The 21,032-nt window shown below is 36.2% G+C and overlaps 1 protein-coding gene across 1 annotated transcript in view; it reads left to right on the forward strand.

The window, feature by feature from the left end:
• Positions 1-21,032, forward strand: part of med13a (mediator complex subunit 13a) — a 229,515-nt gene that overhangs the window by 57,673 nt on the left and 150,810 nt on the right. Inside the window, exon 2 of the mRNA XM_039757031.1 lies at positions 17,626-17,860. Within this exon, the coding sequence (XP_039612965.1) occupies positions 17,626-17,860 (235 nt within the window). The remainder of the gene's footprint in view (positions 1-17,625; positions 17,861-21,032) is intronic.

Genomic DNA, 21,032 nt, shown 5'->3' on the forward strand with positions numbered 1-21,032 from the left:
GTGGGTCATGCAGCAAGACTACGACACTAAACACACAAGTCATTCTACCAAATAATGGTTAAACAAGAATAAAGTTAATGTTTTGGAATGGCCAAGTCGAAGTCCAGACCTTAATCCAATCAAAATGTTGTGGAAGGACCTGAAGCGAGCAGTTAATGTAAGGAAACCCACCAACATCTCAGAGTTGAAGTTGTTCTGTACGGAAGAATGGGCTAAAATTCCTCCATGCCGGTGTGCAGGAATTATGAAAAGTTACCAGAAACGTTTAGTTGCTGTTATTGCTGCAAAGGGGGGGTCACAGCATATACTGAAAGCAAAGGTTCACATACTTTTGCCACTCACAATAAATGTAATACTATCCAACCCGCGGCGTACCATACACCACATAATCAGGACTTTTTTTAATGATTTTTAAGCACAGGGAGAAAATTAACATTTGAAAAATTGGTAATGTAATAAATCAGCAAGAAAAGCAACATTCTAACAATGCACGGAACGAAGCAACACACAATCATCCATGACTGAAAACTGGCGGACCGCCATCGCTCATGTGCCCACCTACAACTCGTCACTTGAGTCGTTGTCATCTTTGCACAGTCCAGATGCCCCTGTGACTCACGTAGACTTTCCGTGTTCCTGCAGGAGCATCTAAGAAGGCCCATGTTTGTCGCGGATACATATTGCTGTATGTAGCGTGTAAAACAGTTTGCTATGGTGCACGCGTCGCGTGCGTCGTAACCGAAAACTTGGTTTTTAAAGACTGCTTACTTCATTGTGTTTTAACCTCAGTTGTAAGGGATTGTTTTAAGGATCCCATGGGATACCCCTCACAAAACGTTTTACGCGCTGCATATGGCTATTCACCTCCGGCGTGGCTCCTTCCTGCGTGCGCCATAGGTGTCTGTCTTGTCGGCAGCTTAGTGAATCCACACCCCTTCCGGCGTGCTTTCCATGGGTGTCTTGTCTTAGTGAATTATATATATATATAGATTCGATCATTTTCCTTAATAAATAAATGACCAAGTATAATATTTTTGTCTCATTTGCTTAATTGGTTTCTCTTTATCTACTTTTAGGACTTGAGTGAAAATCTGATGATGTTTTAGGTCATATTTATGCAGAAATATAGAAAATTCTGAAGGGTTCACAAACTTTCAAGCACAACGGTAATTGCCTGTTAGCATTCAAGTCCAGCTATAGTAAGGTGAAGCCTATGTGGACGTAGCACTCACCTTTTTCTCTGATCAGCTTTTCTTTTTGTTTGTTGTTTGGATGTCTGGCTATGTGACACCTCTGTGTTCTTTGCCTCTTTCCATCTCTACAGTTGTACTGCCATATCCCATGTTGTGTCAGAAAGTAACCTAATGGCCATTCTCCCTCACACAACAGCATCAATTTTGTGACAAGTAAAGGCTCGTTTATACTCAGAATGTGTATGCGCCTGCATTATGGCTGCCACGCTTTCCCAGCGTTCATTTGATGCGTCCTCTGAGCAGGTCCTCAGAAATTTTCTAACGCAACACGTGCACAAGTTGCAGTACCAGCAAAAAGTTGGGGGGCGCAGTGTGATAAAAGTTGGAATGTGACGTCAGAGTCTCTGGTTACTATCTACAAGTGACAGAAAGCCGGTTTGCGGATCCTATGAGATCGTTGTGTGCGCTTTGATTTTGAATGGTTCAATGTGGTGAAGCAAAATGCTGACGTACAGATGCATTCGTGGCGCTTATATTCAAGTGTCACATGTTCCCGATCCTAATGACACGATACATTTTAAAAGTCTCACATATCGTCTTCTATGCTGTCTTTTTTTTCCTAGGGCTTCCTCCGGTCCTGACAGCAGCGGCAAACAGCAATCGATCGCCACACTGAGCTCATTAAATGTATGATATCCCAACACTCTGCACATTTAGAATCCTTAGATTTATACTTTATCACTTTCATGATGAAATGCATTAAAGTATGTATGTTTCATTTTACAGACAAATCGATAATTTTGCTTAAATAATTAATACTGTTAATAATTACACACATGGGGGTGACATGGTGGTGGAGCGTTAGCGCAGCTGTCTTGCATGGAGTCACGTCGCTGATATTCCGTGCCTGGCGTTTACATGTTTTCTTGCTGGGTTTCCACAGTGTGCTCCGGTTTCCTTCCAAAGATATGCAGATTTGGTTACACTAAAATGACACTAGTGTATGTAAGTGCTTGTATTCACCTTGCGATGAGCTGATGCCTTGTCCAGGGATTGTTTCTGCCTCGTGCCCAATGCTTGCTGAAATGGACAAGTAACTGGACTGATGGATTTAATCATTAAACATCCTCTCAGAGATATTGTGGTAAGGTGTCATTGGAATTTAATGGGTGTTACAAACAATTTACAACACAGCAAAGCTGAACCTGTTCTCACTGTGTCTCGCACTGCCACCTGGTGGATTCCACCAGATTTACATAAAGTATACGCGCAAGTATAAACAGTACAACGCTTGCGTAGCAGGAGCGTCTGCTGCGGTACGCGCTGCGTTGCGTGAAGTATAAACCCAGCCTAACGAAGATGTGCTAAAATGCAGTATAAATGATAACATAAAAATTTCTCCAGGTTAACAAATTTCTACCAGTGTCTTGTTTCTACCTCCATATCATGCACCACTTATTCTGTGTATATAGCACCATTTCTTTTTTATGTTTAACTGTTTGAATATCAAAAGAATATCACCAAAGTTTCATTATGTTTATAAACACCCTGAGAGGAAAAATTATCTACAGTGCAAAGATGTACCCGTTAGCATTTGTCATTTCCTGGTTTTGTCTAGTTATTGTCCAATTAAATTTCAGTTTCTATTTTGTCCTGTTCAGGATTTTGTTGTGGCAAAGATTAATTGATAACATACATTACTGGCATGAAATTACATTTTACAGAAAGCAAAAACCTTAAAAATAGATTACTCAGGTGTTAGTTATGTAAAGGGCGGCCTACTATTTAGACATGCATTGCCAGACACTTCTGTATATAAAGTCATTGGTTCTGTGAGATATAATTTTGCCACTTACTCTGATGTCGGTCCCCTACAGAGTCCCTCTTCCCAGATGTGAGTCTGCTGAACCAACACCGTAGATAGTTATGACCGAGGTGAGCTGACAAATGAGGACAATTCACTGATGATGCCAGAGGATGGTGGAAAAAGTGCTCAAGTGCTTTTATTAAAAAACAGTTAAAACAAAAGTAAAACTAACAATAGTGTCAATTGTGCAGTGTTCATAAAATACATAAGTAAATCCATAAAAATCCAATGAAAAGTCAAATAAAAATAAATAAATCTGTTAAAATCCATGGTTAAACATGCACTCTAACTCCTCCTTTTCATTCTCCCTGGCTAACCCATTGCTGTCATAGCTGGCGGAGACTCGGTAGTCACATGCTCCTTTCGGCTAACCTCCAACTTGGTTGCCTCCAGGCATCATGGCCAGACCGTCCGAGGTCGGCTCTCCTCCCTTCTTCCTTGGCGCTCATGTGGTCGCACCTCGGAAGTCTCGGGAGGGCACCTGCCTTGCTCTCCACACTCCACTCAAATGTTCAGTAGGGCGAACTAGCCCCTAGAGTGCCACAGCTAACACTCCTTCACGGGGCATCAGCTCGCAATGCTTCCTCTTTCCAATAAAATATACACACCCATGTCTCTCTGGGTGCAGCGCCTTAATCACATGCTACAGGAAGCCAATGAAGCAATTGGGAATGATTGCACTCGCAGGGTGCAACTCGCTCCAACTACCTTATCAACTCCCTGCGGTTGTGCAATCACACCCACGGAGAGTGACACAGCTCTATGGCTTTAAAACTGCCCCAAGCAACCCGAGGCTTTTTTTTGTTGTTGTTGTTGAAGCCGCAGACCTGCTATACCACACTTTCCTCTATTGTATGCTCCCAACTTTTATTGTGGAATGAAAAAATAAAATATAATTGCATGTGAATTTGAATCTGACCTATGCAATTTGATAATATGAATATTAAATATATATGCAACCCTTTAACAAAACAGACAAGCAAACCCTTGAATTCGAAACTGAAAAACTGTAGATGCATTACTTTTGCAGCTCTGCTGTATCATTTCTATTGCAATTTTCATTATGTGAGTGGCAAGTACTATGAGTTTTAATTTTTATTTCTCATCAAGTATACCACTACCATTGGTAACTGGAGGAACAACAAATGTCTCCACTGGTCTTCCAAAAGTTCTTGTTGGTTCAGTCTCATACATCACTGGCTTGTATGCAAGGTGCGTGTTCACAATATTAGGTTATTTGTTCATAAATAACTAGAGAGAGACATTTTCTGAGAATTAAGCTAGTTCATTTCATGAAAACTGCAATTTGCCTGTCCTAGGATATTGGCTGTGGCCTTGTTAATGCTTATCCTGTTAATAGTAATTTGCCTTTTAAATTAGTTGGCATGAGTTGTCAAATTAAAATAAGCTGTCTTTTCTCTTTAAAAACTATGGTACTGAGGACAGAAAACATTTTGTGTTATCCCTTGTGTTCCCTTGATTTTACTGTATGTTAATAAGAAAGAGGATAAGTTTATTTCCTTTCTGTTGGAATTTCTTCATAAGATTTCTGGAAAAAAAAATGTTAAAGCTGTTGTGGACAAAATGTCCCAAAGGACGTGAGGTAAAAGTTTACAATAACCAAGAATAAGCTTATTCTGTGTTTCCCCGTTTACTCCTGACCATTCAACTAATGACTAATATTTAATAGATTGTTTGAATCAGAACAAGAATTCTGTAATTTTTTACTCTGGAGGAACCAGTCATTTCTTTCATTGCATGGCAGAGATTAACTTTGGCTAATTTCAAAACCTGCCTTTAAGGAAAACATCACAGTTAAAGCTGTAGAGATAGTTAGTGGAAGCAATGTGGCATGAGCTGTTTTGCTGCTTAAGAGCATAGACAGCTTCCTGGTATTGAATTAATTTTTTCTAACGTCAAGGTAAAATTTGTTGCTCGTTTATGGAGAGTGCAATTGTTTGTTGGCTTTACTAAAAAATGTGCATTTTATCCTATTCTTAACTTGTTCAGTATAAGGGAGTGTGAATGTCTGATCATGGCCTATGATGATGATGATGGCAGTGGCACTTCCTGAAGCTGTTAGGTAAATGATAACTGTGGGTTAGCTACTGTTTTACTGCTTTATTGTTGTTGAAATTTCACATCTAACTGACATATTTTAAGGAAAATTTAAGAACCAACTTAAATAAAATAATAATAAAATAAGTAAATAAGTAATTATGTGGTGACTGAACAGTAAACCTTAATAGTAATACTACTAAAAATAGTTCTACAAAATCCAAGTAGCAAAGTAATAAATGTAAACTTTCAAAAGTCTGTCTATGTAATAAATGCTTATGATTCATACCAATGATAAGGTAAAGTGAGGTTTGTGGGCAAAACGTTAGTCTTTACCATTTGCTAACCTGAACAGCTTTGCCATGTTTGTATCATTATTTGTCATAATACAGTATATAGCTGTCATTCTTCTTTCTGTTGACATCATTCCTTCACTTCTTCAGGATCAACGCTCTCCAGACAGGTTTTATCTTTAAATGACAGAAAAATGGGTTGCACTACTGCCTTTGTATAAAATTGTCAGGTAATGCAGGGAAGCATTTTTCTGATCATTTTCCAAAAATGTAAACAACTGATGAAGCACCCTCCTTTTTCAACAATTTTGTAAATTGGTCCCATATCATTAACCCCAAATTTATACATTTCTCTGTTTATGTTCAGGACTTGAAATTCTGCGCAGTGTTGCATGTATACTGCACAGATTTTAAATTTTAATGTGCAAATTTCCCGTACATTTTTATTTGGTAACACTCTTTAATTTGTGTCTGTTTTGAGAAATATACAGAAACAAACATTTGTTCTTTAAAATGTTTATATTGGGCTAACAGCCTTTAAACCTCAATCAAAAGTACAAATCAGGCTTAAGTATGACTTGAATAATTTGAAAATCTGCTATAGAAGGTGACCAACTCTGATAAGCAGAGTTCTGCGGAAAAACGAGGATTTTGTAGGACACCTGCCATTCTCAATCCTGCTTACTCCACTTTAGAGAGAAAAAAAAAGCAGAGAGGCAGAACGGAGTGTGCTCAAATCAGTAAAGCGCCTGTGCTAGTCAGTCTGCACTAATGTGTCACCTATTCGATCAATGTGTTAATTATATGTTAACTAAATATCTTAGATTTCATAAATTAACAGCATTCACACTTTTAGCTTTATGCTGACTGCTCATCTCTCTTACATTGTAATAGTTATACTCTAAAAGGACAAGCAATATTGGTATGAATTTTAAAATATAAAATCATTTTTCTCTGCATATTTTACATTCTCTAGATTTTAATTGCTCGCGACTGATCCAATATTCCCTCAGCTAGTCTGTTTTTTTTTTTTTTTCTTTTGCCAGTACTTGAATGGAAATCTCTACATTCAAAATTATTGAATTATTCAAATTTAAAATCGCAGAAATAATACGTTGTTTGAATAATTTATAACTTTATCTGCTCAACTTTATCAAATATTTTAAACTACTGCTAACATCAGAAAGAATAAATTGTGACACTAAAAATCCATTCCTGAAATATTAAAATCAAAGTGCCTTTAAACTGTGGGACAGTTTAAAAACCATCCACTAACACACCTTCACTGCCCTCCAGAGTCTGTTAAATTTTAAAGGGGGGGAATTCTTTCAAAAATGAATTTCAAGCCCTAATGTTTGCAGATTTGTACCCTAGATGTGTGATAAACATATAAACCACTGAATATTTGTAAGCTTTGACTCATTTAGAATAATAACCTGATGATATTCAGTATTATGTAATTGGAGCTAAAATGCAACAGTTTTAATCTGTGATGGTTCAATAATAAAATTTTCCTAAATGTTTTGCGGTGATACTGGCAGCACAGTCTAAATATTAAAATCCATTCTCTAATGGTATAAATCAAATCGCCAAATCCTGGTTATACCACTTACTTTTAGGGACAGAAACACCTGAGTGAGGCACCTCTATTAGAATTTTAAGGATGCAGGTACAGTTACCCCAATTGCTGTCTACAGTTCACAAGAAGAGAAAATTATACAAGAATTTTTGCATTAATCTTCAATTTTTACTACCTTCTTACTAAACACATGCATTTGGATAGTATTGAAAGCACTACAGCCACAACTGCCAATGAAGAAATATAATTGGCATCAAATTTTATTGATTAGTTGTCTTATTATGTACATCACGTCACTGAATAAGAATGTTGACCCAACATATCTTAAAATGTGATTGTCGACCCAGCTCATCTCACTGTATTTGTTACTGTCTAGCGCAGTGATCCTCAAACTTTTTTGTTCTGCGTCCTCTTGTAATGTTAGTGGCTCCCCATCAAACATGATTTCTTTAAACAACTGACTCAGTTTATTAAACCAGCAGCTTAGCGCACAAACATCTGGCAGTTGACTCATTCAACTAGAGTTTAAATTTTTTTACGTTTCAAGACTGAGTAAGCAAGCTGAGCTTTTAACGTCCTTGGAGTTAAGCGCAAGTCAGAAATGGGGGGATGGTAATGATCAGTTTTTACAATATTAAGCCTGAATAGCTCTCGGGGACAGTATTCTTCTGTCATCTAGTGGCCAAAATAACATTTGGCTGCAAATATTTCTGTGGTATTGCCCCTCTAAGGTAATTCATCAATGTCCCTGTCCGAAGCAGGGCCTTCGACCTCAACACAATGGTGTGTAAAAGAGAAGTTATAAAGTGAGTTTTTGAAACAAAACTACTAGTGAAATCAAGTAAAAGTGACACAATCAGATGGTGACACAGATATTGAAACTGATGCATATGTCACCATATGCCAGGTTAATTTAATTGTCTGGAAGTTCTCTAAAGAAGTAGGTGCATGCCAAAAAGGCAAAATGATTGTGATCGAGTAGAAAGACATGAAATATTTTTGCCCCTTAAGCACTGTTCACAAAGCAGCAACTGTTGTTTGCTTTGGGGTAAATGTGGAAGTCACTAGCCTTTGTGCTGTGGTCACCTACGATAACACAAGGGGTGCATTGATTGTGCGAAACATGCTTCTACTGTCCCGAGTGTAACATCAGGATGTGCACTGCTGACTGTTTCAAAACTTATGAAATGATGGACGTGCACTAAGTCTGCATCAGTACATCAGAAAACACTAGACACACCTTTTCTTTTGTATTTCTGTTAACAATATATTTGCAAGGTTCTGTGAAAAAGTAATATTTTTCTTGGTAAAAAAAATCAGGATAAACCTAGAGTTCTATTTGTGCTTGATGTATTTCTTGATAGCGGTGTATCTTACTGTGCTTTCAGTAACAAGAAAAATTAATTGTATTTTAGTGTATATGTGTGCATGATGCCTTGGTTCTGAATGACCCTTTAGTTTAACTGAGTTGAAGTTCCCATTGTTGAAGTATTTGGAGTACAAAAACAATGAATAGGACTCTCCTTCAATAAGTAAACATATGAATAAATCCATTTTGATATTTACGAGTCTTCGCTTTATTTCCATGCTCATGAGCAAACCATTCCAGTCAGTCTATTAGATTAGTCACTTATTAAGACAAACTTTTTCTGTATTTTTTTTTGTTAGGTTTTTCCCTCCCTGTTGACAACATATGAAAGGATTGTTGTGAGAATGAGTGAAAGCACAACCACAAAGAAACAAATGTCTCTTGTGGATGTAACAACAATTTCTAAAATCTGGCAGAATAAATCTATTCAAGTGACCGCATTCTACAAATGCACTGTGTGCCATTAAATCCTGCTTCTCTATACCCTTAAAGAAGTGTTGTGCCATTTTAGGTGTCCCATAGAATTTCTCTAGGATAATTTTAAACAATACTGCCAAGGCAATTTTTGTTTAGACTTAAATATGGTTATTACCATCTACCACCTTGTGGTTTTTTTTTGTTTTTTTTTTTTTTTTAAAGCTACACTTTACTGATAAGTTGCAAGACATGTTTCTATACTTTGGCAAATTTGATCTTGGAACATACTTTTGCTACTGTTACAAAGAAGAGCATTGTACAAGGAATAAAATTATTGCGTTTTTGCAGAAACATTTCATGTTTAAAAATCCTGCTTAATTGAAGTTGACCAACTAAGTTTATTATGAAACTATTGTAAATTAAATGGCTGGGTACGTTTTGAGCTTGCTCCAAATCTTGAGAAATGTCTAGCAAAACAGACAGTGCATCCTAGGCATATTTTGGTTTTAATATGATCTGCTTCAAAACAATTCATTACTATTGAAAGTTAATGCAACCATATGTAGGGTATTGAGACTGTCACTGATTGTTTCCATTTACCATTCTATTAATCATTGTAGCAGGTTCTAAATAAAGTATGTTGTTTCATATTACATGGTGCTGTTAATGTATTAATTCCCAGCTCTAGAGTGTGACATTTGCATTGTTTTTGGCTTTTAAAATAGTAATCATATTGTGACAATTATTGAGTGAAATGAGTTGTTTCATCCTGTGACATTAGCAGATGTAATTACACCGCAACAGACTGACTCAGAGAAAACAATTGAGAGTTTTTATAATGATGGTAAAAATTAAGATCTTAATTGTATGGAAATGCTTTCCAGCAGCTTCAAGCTGGACGACTCAGGTACCAAAAATCTCCAAACATCAAAGAGCTGAAGTTGTTCTGTGTGGGCAAAAAATCCTTCTAAAGTCTATGTAATCTAAGTGATAGTGATAGTGTTGGAAAAAAAATATTATGTTTCTTGGCAAGGGACACACCAGATATTCAACTAAAGATACAGTTATTATTTAGGTGGTTACCTTCTCTAGGAATTTACAGTTCTTTTGTTTTTTTTTTTGGTTATTTGTGAGATTGGTTAATCTTTTTTTCTGGCAACTTTTAGTAGACAGTCTCTTGTAAATCTAAGCAGATGACATGTTCTTTTTCTTGTTGGCAGTCAAAAGCAGTGAGGCAGTTTCAAGTGCACAATTGGTCGTCATGCTTTTGATTTCATATAAGAATTCACTATGAAAGAGTGAATCCAGGAAAAATGTCTCCATTGTCCGTTTTTCACTACTGAAAATGTATCTCATATAGATAACAAGTTAAATGATAAAGCTGTGTCTCTATCATCAGTACATCATTAATTAATCTTTATCCTGCAAATTGTAAGTTTTAATGAATAATTTCAGTCAGGGCTGTCAACATTTTACTTTATAATGACTTGCTGCTGGTGTTTAAATTACATGATGGCTTCTTGTTCAGATAGCTACTCAACCAAAACTTGTTCATCATATGTGGTTTTATGCAGGCTTTTCGGAAACTATGACAGCACAATTTTAACTTGTCAGTGGCAAATTTTACATGCTACTTCAGTTTTATTGCATACATCTTATTTTGTTTCTTTTTAAACAGACTCTTGTGGCAGGTTTCTTTGTTTTATCTTAAATTTATCCCATGATGCCTGTTAAACTGTCAGTGATTTATTTATTATATATGATGTATGTTTGAAAAAATAAAGAAAGCACTTTATACTTGAGTAATTTATTAAACTGCCTGCTTAGTTTAATTTTCCTCCATTTTTGACTGTGACGGGACATTAGTAGATATGATTGCTGTATAGGCACCTTGTTGGTTTCCTTAAAATAGAAATAGCCAATTTAAAATGTGAAACTTGGATTTGCTCAACTACCAAGAATTAATATCTTTTGAATATGCAGCTGCCTTTTGCTGTGTTCAGTTTTTTGCATCATTTTACCAACAATTTTGAAGAGCTTTCTGCCAGCTAAAAATGAAGTAGTCCTATAACATGCCTCAGCAATTTCTGATTTGATTTTTAAGCCTGGTATACTTCAACAGCAAAATACTTTTTTAATGTGATATCTTCATATTGACTGTTGGCATTTCCCATGAAATATAAAATGTGTCCATTTTTGATAATATACATCAAAATGGCTATTGTCGCACATTAAATTAGGATATTTAAGGCACTACATTTTTGTTAATCTGTAATGGTTATTATGTTCAAATTCTCGTTTCATTGGTATTTATTCAGATTATTTAATTGAAAATTCCTTTTATTTTTTAAACTTTTGTTTATTTTAATAACATTAATAAACAAATTCAGAGTTTTGTGTTTTAGTAGTAATTGGCATAACCTTTAAGTAGTTATTTTAATCTGTATGAATTAACCCACAAAATAGAAATGTTTTTGTTTCCAAAATAGGGACTTTTTTCTAGGGTGTATTCCTTCAGCCTTAAGAGGTGGTCCTGCTGCTCGAACAGATTTTTGTGGGAAATGGATTTTTTGTACGTAGAGTAAGCTTATCTGAAAGTTGACACAAGGCAGAATCTATAAAAGGTTGAAGATATAAGCTTGTTGGTATTACAGGCAGTCCCCAGGTTACGTAGAAGATAGGGACTGTAGGTTTGTACGCAAGTTGAATTTGTATGCAAGTCAGAACAGGTACATAAATTTAATAAATGCTGTTGTTGACCAACTGCAACCAAGTACTCTGCCAATAAATGATGGAGTTTTTCACCTATCTCTAACCTTTATATTGTTTCTACTTTATTTTCAATGGTGATGGTTTTTCTCTTTACTGTATCAGTAGCACTTGCATCAGATTTGTGTATCAGAGACATTATTGAAGGGTGAAGACAAAAGGTTAAGATGAGCTCTTCTGTACAGCACTGTATACGCTATCACAGCAGGAAGGCACCAGTCGTCAATACGTCTGATGTACTGACAAGAGACAACTTCCTGCTATGTACGTAACAGTACAAGCAGGCTTGCTATTGAGAATGATTGGGGGCATCAATGGGTGGTTCATCACCAGCCCACCTCACAGTCGCCTCCACTACAGTATGCTGCCTGCAGCGTCCGCCCACCGAGAATGAACATAGTGCGGCCAAAGGCAGGTAGTAAATCGCCCCCATTCAATAGGCAGCCACCTGATGCACACTACAATGCTACCCCACACCGCCCTGTTCACCCTCAATGGCCTCCGTTCATCCACAACCAGGTCACTGATTGCTTCATTACCAGCCGCCCACTGAGATCAAACGGGGCAGCCGTGTGTGGTGGGCGGGCAGTGAAACCGCTTGCCACCAGGAGCTGCCTGAGGGACACTACACTGCACGAGCAGCGAAATCGCCGCCGTCCATCGAGAACAAATGGGGCAGCCGTGTTTGTGGTGGGCAGGCAGTGAAACCACCCAAGGGACATTACACTGCGCGGGCAGCGAAATCACCCCCGTCCAGCCACCGCGTGCAGTGTCTCCAGGCCGAAGATGACAGAGTGGAAGTTACTGAGGCTCATGCGTCGCAGCTGTGGCCCCGTTCGTATGTTGTAGGTCAGATGTCCATAACCTGGGGACTACCTGTATATACATTTTAAAGTCCCAAAACCACATTTTAAACTCTAAGGTGGCAGGCAGTTCCACAAAGAAAGTAAACTGTTTTATCATGAAAGCAGTCACATTGTCACACAAGGCACTGCATGAGTGCCCCTAAACTATACATTAATTTATTCACTGTGTTTTACATTTACACCCCACAATATTTACCCTGGGAACCTTAACAATGGTAGGCTGCACTATTCTGGGACTACAACTTCACCCAGTTTTCCACCACTGAGCGGACTGAACCAAAAAGTCTCCCCATTTCCGTGGAGAACCTGGATTAGAGAGCAATTGACCCACTTACCTCTTGGTGATCTCTGCCACTAGCGTTTTTGTATTATATACCAGTACCAGTGAAATTTTACAATTTAATTGACACCCCAGCAAAAACAAAAATCACATTCTATGGCCTTTTATTAAAGGTATCATCATTAAATATCTAGCTTTTTCTGTAATAGGATATAAAATATACTTCATCAATTCTAACAATAAGAGCTTTAAAACACTGGTAAATACTGTATATTAAGTAGTTTGCCAACTATCATTTAAGTAAACTAGTACTGGCATTCATAAATACCAAAATATAATGCAGTGTTTGAATTTTAATATGTGACATTAAGATTCTCCTTTGTAAGAACAAGTTGGGGTGCTATAAATTTGGGGAAATTTTAGCATAGGATTTATACAGAATGATATAATGAGCTATCGGATTTATCTGCACATTCTCAATTTATTCTCTGACAATTTCTTTCCAAAGGTACTGCTGAAAACTCCAGACTAAAAATGAACGTTTGAGCATTATTATGTAACGAATGAATGAAATTTGATTTTTGAATATCACAGACTCGGACTGAATTGTTTTAATTGTTAAAATCTGTTCCTCCTTTTATAAATTTTGTCCAAATTTAAGCCTTCCTATGTCAAATTAATCTTGCAAGTTTTACATTATTTCATTATATCAGAGCTCTTGTAAAACAGCTTTTGTTGTGCTGTTTCCAGAGTATCTTATGAGTGATCAAATCACTCTTGTGTACAAATCAAGAGTTAGAAAATTAACTGGATTGTTCTTACCTGTTGTGATTTAATTTTAACATTTCAAAAATACACACTATGTGCTTTAACTTTGTTTTTTACATTTTAGGATTTATACTCATGAATAATCGTTTGTCTTCAAGCTCCAAACGAATTGCACAAATTTAGCATTTGCATATTCTTATTCAGAGGTTAAGTATGTGATTTTGCCTGTACTGTGTGTCTCAGTGATTGATTTTGTTTACACAGCACTTAGAACCACTGAAACACTCAATGAATTTTTGAGGTGTTAACTACTGTAGCAGCTCACTTCATTGTCGCTATAGACAAGCCAAATAGCCACTGTATAGGACACAGCATTAGAAAACGTTTAATTTCATCATCATTTTATCTCCTCTTGCAACTTCATGACACTACAAATTAAAAATCTCACATCTGATCTGTCACATTATTGCACTCTAATAGCATGCACAAATCTATTTCTGAATTAATTTAGAATTAGAAAAAGTATCAATAATGAAATGTGTGTGTTTTGGCTTTTTATAATAAACATAATTCCTGCAAATACATGCTGAAATTCTTCAGCATCAAACATAAAGCTTTTTCGGGCTTGAGTTGTGCCATTTTCCTTTTTAAAGTGTTGATGTGACATTTTTTTCATTGTAGTGATGTGACATTCATTTTTCATGTAGTATTTACTCATATCTTTTTCGCATAATATGTTGTGCCTTTCGAAGTAATTTTTACGGTCATCCATGAGTGCAGTACTGACTTTGAGTACTAGCTTTTTATTACAGTTTGGTAGACAGATTACGTTTTCTGAATATTGGTATCAAATTCGTATTGGAAGTATTTGTTCTAGTGACATCCCTAGGAAACACAATGTAGCTTCAGTGAGATAATACAACTTTATCCTAAAACTATGCTTAGTTGCAGAGAAACCAGACATATCAAACACTAGGAGTTAAATTTAAAACAAAGTCCATACAGCAAATCTTGTATCAGGTGGTAAGCCTTTAGCAGTTACAAAATTGTAGTCTTTGCTTGTGGACATTGGGACGCTGTTGTAGGTGGTTAGTCTGACAATGATGTAGAAGAAATGTAGCCAAGCCTCCCCTTTTATGTAGTACTTCCTGATGATGTAATCCTCTTGGAAACTTGTTAGTAAATAGCCTAAAAGCTGCATCAGCTATATCCCGACAATTTATAATTTGTCATTTGTCTTGTTAGTTCTCAGCAAGCTAACTTTGATCACTACCACATAGTTTAATGCAATAACATGTTAAGAAAAAAAAAAAAAGCATTTGTTTCTTATCTTATAAGCACACAATAGTTATTTTATCTGAGCTCAAAGCTTGTATAGACATGGCACTATATTATTATTTGCTTTCACATTTGCATATCTCCCATTAGCCATCTTGACTGAACATTAATATCACAGTACTCTGGTAGAAATTTTTGTATGTAACTTTTAGCATGGTTTTAACACACCAGGAAGCTACCTTTGTTACTCGCTGCAGAAGTGGCATACAGGTTGCATTGACGTGGTGAAGTGTGGATGTTTAGTTAACTTCAGCCACAATGCATCATTAAGGTGGTAGTACTGTGGAGGTGGAAAAAGAAGCTGAAGAGACTGTGACTGAAGTTGTCTGACTTCACATGACAAAAAAAATGAAGGTCTGGTTAGGAAAAAAATTGCATGCTCAGTCATACAGTCTTCATTGAGTTAAAGCTAAGTTTAGATGTTCATAGGCAATTAAGTAGCATATTTCCTATATGTCCTAAAGCTGAGTGTGTGTTGCGGTGATTTAACTTGTATAACCATGTATGTTTTGGAGAAAATGTATGTCATAATAAAATTGTGGACTGTGGAATCTGGCTTCTTAAAATTTGTTTTCTGTGTTGCTACATTTTGTATGCTCTATGATGTGATGACACATTATATTTTTTTCTCATCAAAACCTAAAACGTAAATTTTTTGAATGGGTCAATTCTAGCTTGTGTGTTGTTAACTGCACTATCAATTAATGTTCTTTCTGCATAATGCTCACACGTTCATTTTACAAGCATTACATGACCGAGCAACTGAAAATAATGCAGAGATACAAAAAATTTTAAAAATAAAGATCTACAAACCAATAAAAATTAAGATGTAATTTCTGCCAGCAGAAAATAAATTTGTGAATTATTGTATGCATACAGATACTTTCCAAAGTTTGTGATAAGGATAATAAGGCTGCTAGTAATTACAGTACAACCTGCCTGAAGAAAGGGTCCGAGTTTCCTCGAAAGCTTGCACATTTTAATTGTTATAGTTAACCAATAAAAGGTGTAATTTTGCTTAACTAATCATTGCACCCATGGGATTAATAGTTTGTCTAATCTGAAGGGCTTGTCTAGTTTTGAGTGTTCAAACATTTAAAAGCATGTACAGCGCTGTCCTTTTGTCAAACTGCCTTGTGTCTCTTCTCCCCTAGACATCCTCTGCATACTTCTGTCATATCATATCACCTATGTCCATGAATTCGATCTCTTTCTGCTTTTACCTTTTTGACACTATCGCATTGAATTTTGATTCAGTTTGGAATTACATTGTGACAACGCAATGTATAACTGCCCTTGAGTGAATATCGTTTCTTTCTCTCTACGCGAACTGTGTCTGACAATAACATTCACACAAATGAGAAATGATTGAACCGCGTGCGTGGTTGTTAAATGTTTTATTTATGGTCAGGGCTTTTTCTTTGCATAAAGTCTTGTCTTGCGGGGCTTAAAATTTTCTCTTGCGGGATTTCACTTTCACTAAACAACAAATCTTTTAATTCTCGCGGATACGCATCTTCATTGGGAAGAAATGCTACTTTTCCCTGATGGCAACATTGGATGAATTAGACAATCTACAAGTCTCTGTAGTTTAAATCTGAACAATATATTCAAACTCTTTTCGCTGTTCCATTATTTCACAGAGTAATAATTTCAATTTGTTTACACTAATGAATCTTTAATATTTTTTTGAGACTTTTGAATTTTTGTACTTCTGTTATATCTAACCTGCTCTGCATGTGTATTGTGCAAAAGTTTTTGAATTCTTTGACGTTCTACTTTTGTTATCTACTCTTTGTCATCTACTCTTTGTCTTTTATTTCTGGCCCTAGGCGTGGTTAAATCTTTTGGCACAAAGTCTTGTCTCGCAGGATGTGAAGTTATCTCTCTCTGAGAAATTCCCATCTCGTCTCTCTTCCCAAGATTTTTTTTTATTATAATCGAGAGATGTCTTAAACAATACAGGCAGTTGTCGATTTACAACCACATTCGGTTCCACGGAGAGGTCGTAAGTTGATCTGGGCAAAAGATAGTACTGTATAATTAGTCCCTTAAGTCTTTTTTTGTTTTGCATCCCTTTTTATCATTTAATTTAAGAATTCTTAGCACATTGTGTAGATTTTTTTTTTTTGGTTTCGTTATTACAGTTGCTCGCATGGATGCCAAACTTTTTAAAACTTCACAAATCCATTCTTTGTGTCATGTTATGTGATCAGGGTGAGCCTCTCCCAGTGTTCATTGTGTTAACTATGAGAGGTAGAATTGTACCAGTAGAGTTTGAGCACTCAAGGTTTCTGTTTTAACATTTTAGCCTGTTAATAATTAACATTTACAGATAAAGAATTTCACTGTAGTTTCATTATCCCTTCCGAGTGGTCACACAAAATGTCACATTGTGAGTTAAATATCAGAAGCTTTGGAGGTTAACCAGATTGAAAGCCAGAGTGGAACAGTGCAGCACGTGCCTTGAACACCGGTTAATATTGGGTAACTGTTGAAATGGCTGCAAGTAATAAACTGAGATCAAGATGAATAAATCACAGCATTCGGAGCTAGAGTGGCAAAAGCTATTGTTTGCCCATGAGATGTGGTAGCGGTCATAGGTCGAATGTGTATAGAGGTAGTCATTGTTTACAACCCATGCATTTTATGACCAAACAAAAATCACCCTCACAAAAAACTCATGATTAAGCCTTTTAAGATGGGTTTGGTTCAGCATATATTTGTATCTTAATGGAGTTTGTAGTGTGTTTCTTTGGATACTTTGGTTAGTAATTCTAGATTAAAGTTCTGCAAGTTTAATGACTTTGTTTCTTTATCTGTTACAGGCCGACTTAACTGGGATTAAATGGAGACGGTTCGTATGGCAAGGTCCCACGTCTGCTCCAATCCTTTTTCCAGTAACAGATGAGGATCCTATTCTGTGCAGCTTTAGCCGCTGCCTGAAGGCAGATGTGTTGAGTGTATGGCGGCGACATCAGACTCCTGGTCGTCGTGAGCTATGGTTGTTTTGGTGGGGAGAGGAACCCAACTTTTCTGAGCTCATCCATCCGGAATTAGCAGGTAAGCAATAGGAACATTTACGATTTTGCTTTCAATGTCTTTGTCAAGAACCATCAAGTACAGTTGCATTTTATAGCACACAAGAGGGATTAGAACATTACCCAATCCACAGGTCATAGGGGCTGATGTAGGCTGCATGTTTATCCCCTTGAACCCTGCTCTTCCCAGCATTTTGGCACTTTAACCCTGCCTTGTTTAAGTCTTGTTTATTAGTCTCACATCTCCATCCGATCTTAAGTCTGTTTTCTGCCTCACTTGTTCATAGTGTTTCACAGGACTTTGGATTAGGTCAGGTTTTTTTTATTTTTTTATTTTACTAGGGGGCTTTATCCCCTGCTCGCTTCACTTGCCAACCCCTGGGCCTGCACTATGCCCTAGCCTCTTTGCGGTTCTGCCGCTTGTGTATGGGGATGCGGATGTACAATTTAAACAGATTTTATTTTCATGGGAATTGTTACATATGCATAATAGAACTATTTTACATTACAGTGACTACTTAACCATATTAAAAAATAGTAAAACTTAATAATTTGAAAGAAAATTGTTTCACGTTACGTTACCTTAATTATTCATTGTATAATATGATTCTGTTCTGTTTGGCTTTGAAATTAACACGCAACTACTTTTTAATCTTACACTTTTACTGTAAAACTTAAGAAAATAAATTTTTTTAATTACATTTTCATCAATATCGTATTGAAGTTTGATTCTATGTTTGGACTTTTATAGTGACAGCGCAACATATAACTGCCCGTGATTGATTTTTCGTTTGTTTGGCTCTGAAATTTCTTAATTGTCTTTGCAAAATTCTAATGGGAAACTGTTTTAATACGAATGGCATATCAAGATCTCCTTTGTTGTCTGTTATCCGCGTAAGATTTACTACATTACCTTTTTTGGATACATCCTTCTTTCTACTTTAATTCAAGTGGTGGAAGACCGGACGGTGTTTACAGTTGTAGGTATTCTTCAGGATATTGTAAGTTGATGTTTTCATGTTCTGCACGATCAGCACATACTCTTTCAGCATAGCCTATTGATGTCATTTTAACCAATTTGCCATGTAACTGATCTGCATTTTTGGCGTTAATTTGTTTGACTTCATTGTTTCTCGGTGCTATGATTGCCCATGTACTAATTTTTTCTGTTGATAACCCTTCCTGATGAAATTCTTCAATAAGATTTGGATATAATACACCTTCTTTAATTGGGAACTTAAAGTGGGGGAAAACGTTAAAATTTATAGAGGGCAAAAAACTGTGTCTATCAAAAGCATTCACATGAATGAGAGGTGAGAGGACCATGTGCCTGGTTGAATATGGTTGAGAGGAGGGCATGACTTGAAAAAATCTCATGGCCAAAGTCTCATCTCGTGGGACTTGAAAAAAAAGTCTTATCTCATCCCAAGATTTTTTTTATATAATATATATATATATATATATATATATATATATATATATATATATATATATATATATATATATATATATATATATATATATGCTTCCCATTGGCCAAATTATTTTCCATTATAGTTTTAAATTTGTTATATATGTGATCTACATTTATACCAAAACTTTTGGTATGTTACCTTCTGCTGATTTGATTTGTTTTTCAAATGAATTCATAGTTTGGATAACATATACTTTTTAGTGATTCTTAATGGTGAAAAAACTAGGTTCTTTCTTTCATTTCACATTTCCTCATTACGGTCAATTATCTGTTTAATTACAGAGATGACCAGACTTTTAAAGTGAGATCTACTCTTTTATTCTTTTGTTGACAACAATGTACCAGTGTCATCTGTTGTAGGAATAATACAACAGCAATATCCATCAATAAAGTTACCAATTTACATTGCATAAAAGCAAATGACCCATGCTACAGTGAACTTGTACTATATTGGGATAAACCGTACTGCACCCTAATGTGAGATTTAACAGGGATAATTAGGGCAGTTGTGGCTGGATACTAGTCTTGGTAAGAATACGAGATGTTCACCAGTCATTGTGAATCTGTGAAACATTACAATGAGAAAATGTAGAAGATATATATATATATATATATATATATATATATATATATATATATATATATAAAAATTCTATTTAATGAACAATCACAAAAACATTTTAGAAAATTTCAACATTTGCAATGTTTTAAAAAAAAAAAAAAAAACTAGCAGCATCAACTTACAGTAAACCAAACAGTCAATCAAACAAGTGTGGAGCACAAAATTATTGAACTATTTAAGGAACATTTATAAAACAATTTAGAAAGTGTGCATTTTTTGCAGCATTTAAAAAATAGCATCATAACTTTATTAGCTAGTTTTCAAAGGCCAACATCACATTAATTTGCCTCCGTTCTTTTGGTGTTCAGTGAGAGAAATCTAGCCTGTTTTGGGCTTGAACAAGTGCACTGAAGTCAGGTTGAATATCTGAGGTGGATATGCGAAAGACAGCACACAAGTGATCATCACTTAGAGAGGATCTATATCTGGATTTGTTAAACTTCATAACTGAGAATGTTTGTTCACAGATGTAGGGAGATCCAAAGAGAACCAACATCCTCTGAGCATGTCTCCTCAAGTGTGGGAAGATTTCCTCTTTGAGAGAGGAATAAAACTCTACTAGTGATACTGACTTAAAATGCTTGGCCAGTAGATTATCAGACTGCAGATCAATGAGTTCAAGCTGGACATCACTGGGTGCATTATCCACACTATAAGTAAAGGGAGAAGAAATCATGTGCATTTCACTCTCAACTGTTTTGAAGTCTTCAAATCTTACTGAAAACTCACCATGCAGTGCCCCTAACATGGATTAATACTTGTGGAGGTGATCAGCTGATAGTTTTACTTCTTTCAGTGTTGGCATGTGAGTGAGAATGTTGCCCTCTAATTGACTTGAAAGAAAGTTCAACTTTCTCATGAAAGCTGTCACCAAGCTATACATTTCATGTGCAAAGAGGCCCTTGCCTTGCAGTTTGGTATTTAGTCCATTCACCAGTGCAGTCACATCAACAGCAAACTGGATCTGCAATCCAGTGTGTGTCTGAGAACTCTGGAATGTCTTTATCTTTCTTTTCACAAAACTCCTGAATCTCTGCTCTCAGGTCCCATACTCTTTTAAGCACCTTGCCAAGGCTGAGCCATTTCACAGTTGTCTGG

This window comes from Polypterus senegalus, chromosome 6 (genome assembly GCF_016835505.1).
Source record: "Polypterus senegalus isolate Bchr_013 chromosome 6, ASM1683550v1, whole genome shotgun sequence".
Classification (NCBI taxonomy): Eukaryota; Metazoa; Chordata; class Cladistia; order Polypteriformes; family Polypteridae; genus Polypterus; species Polypterus senegalus.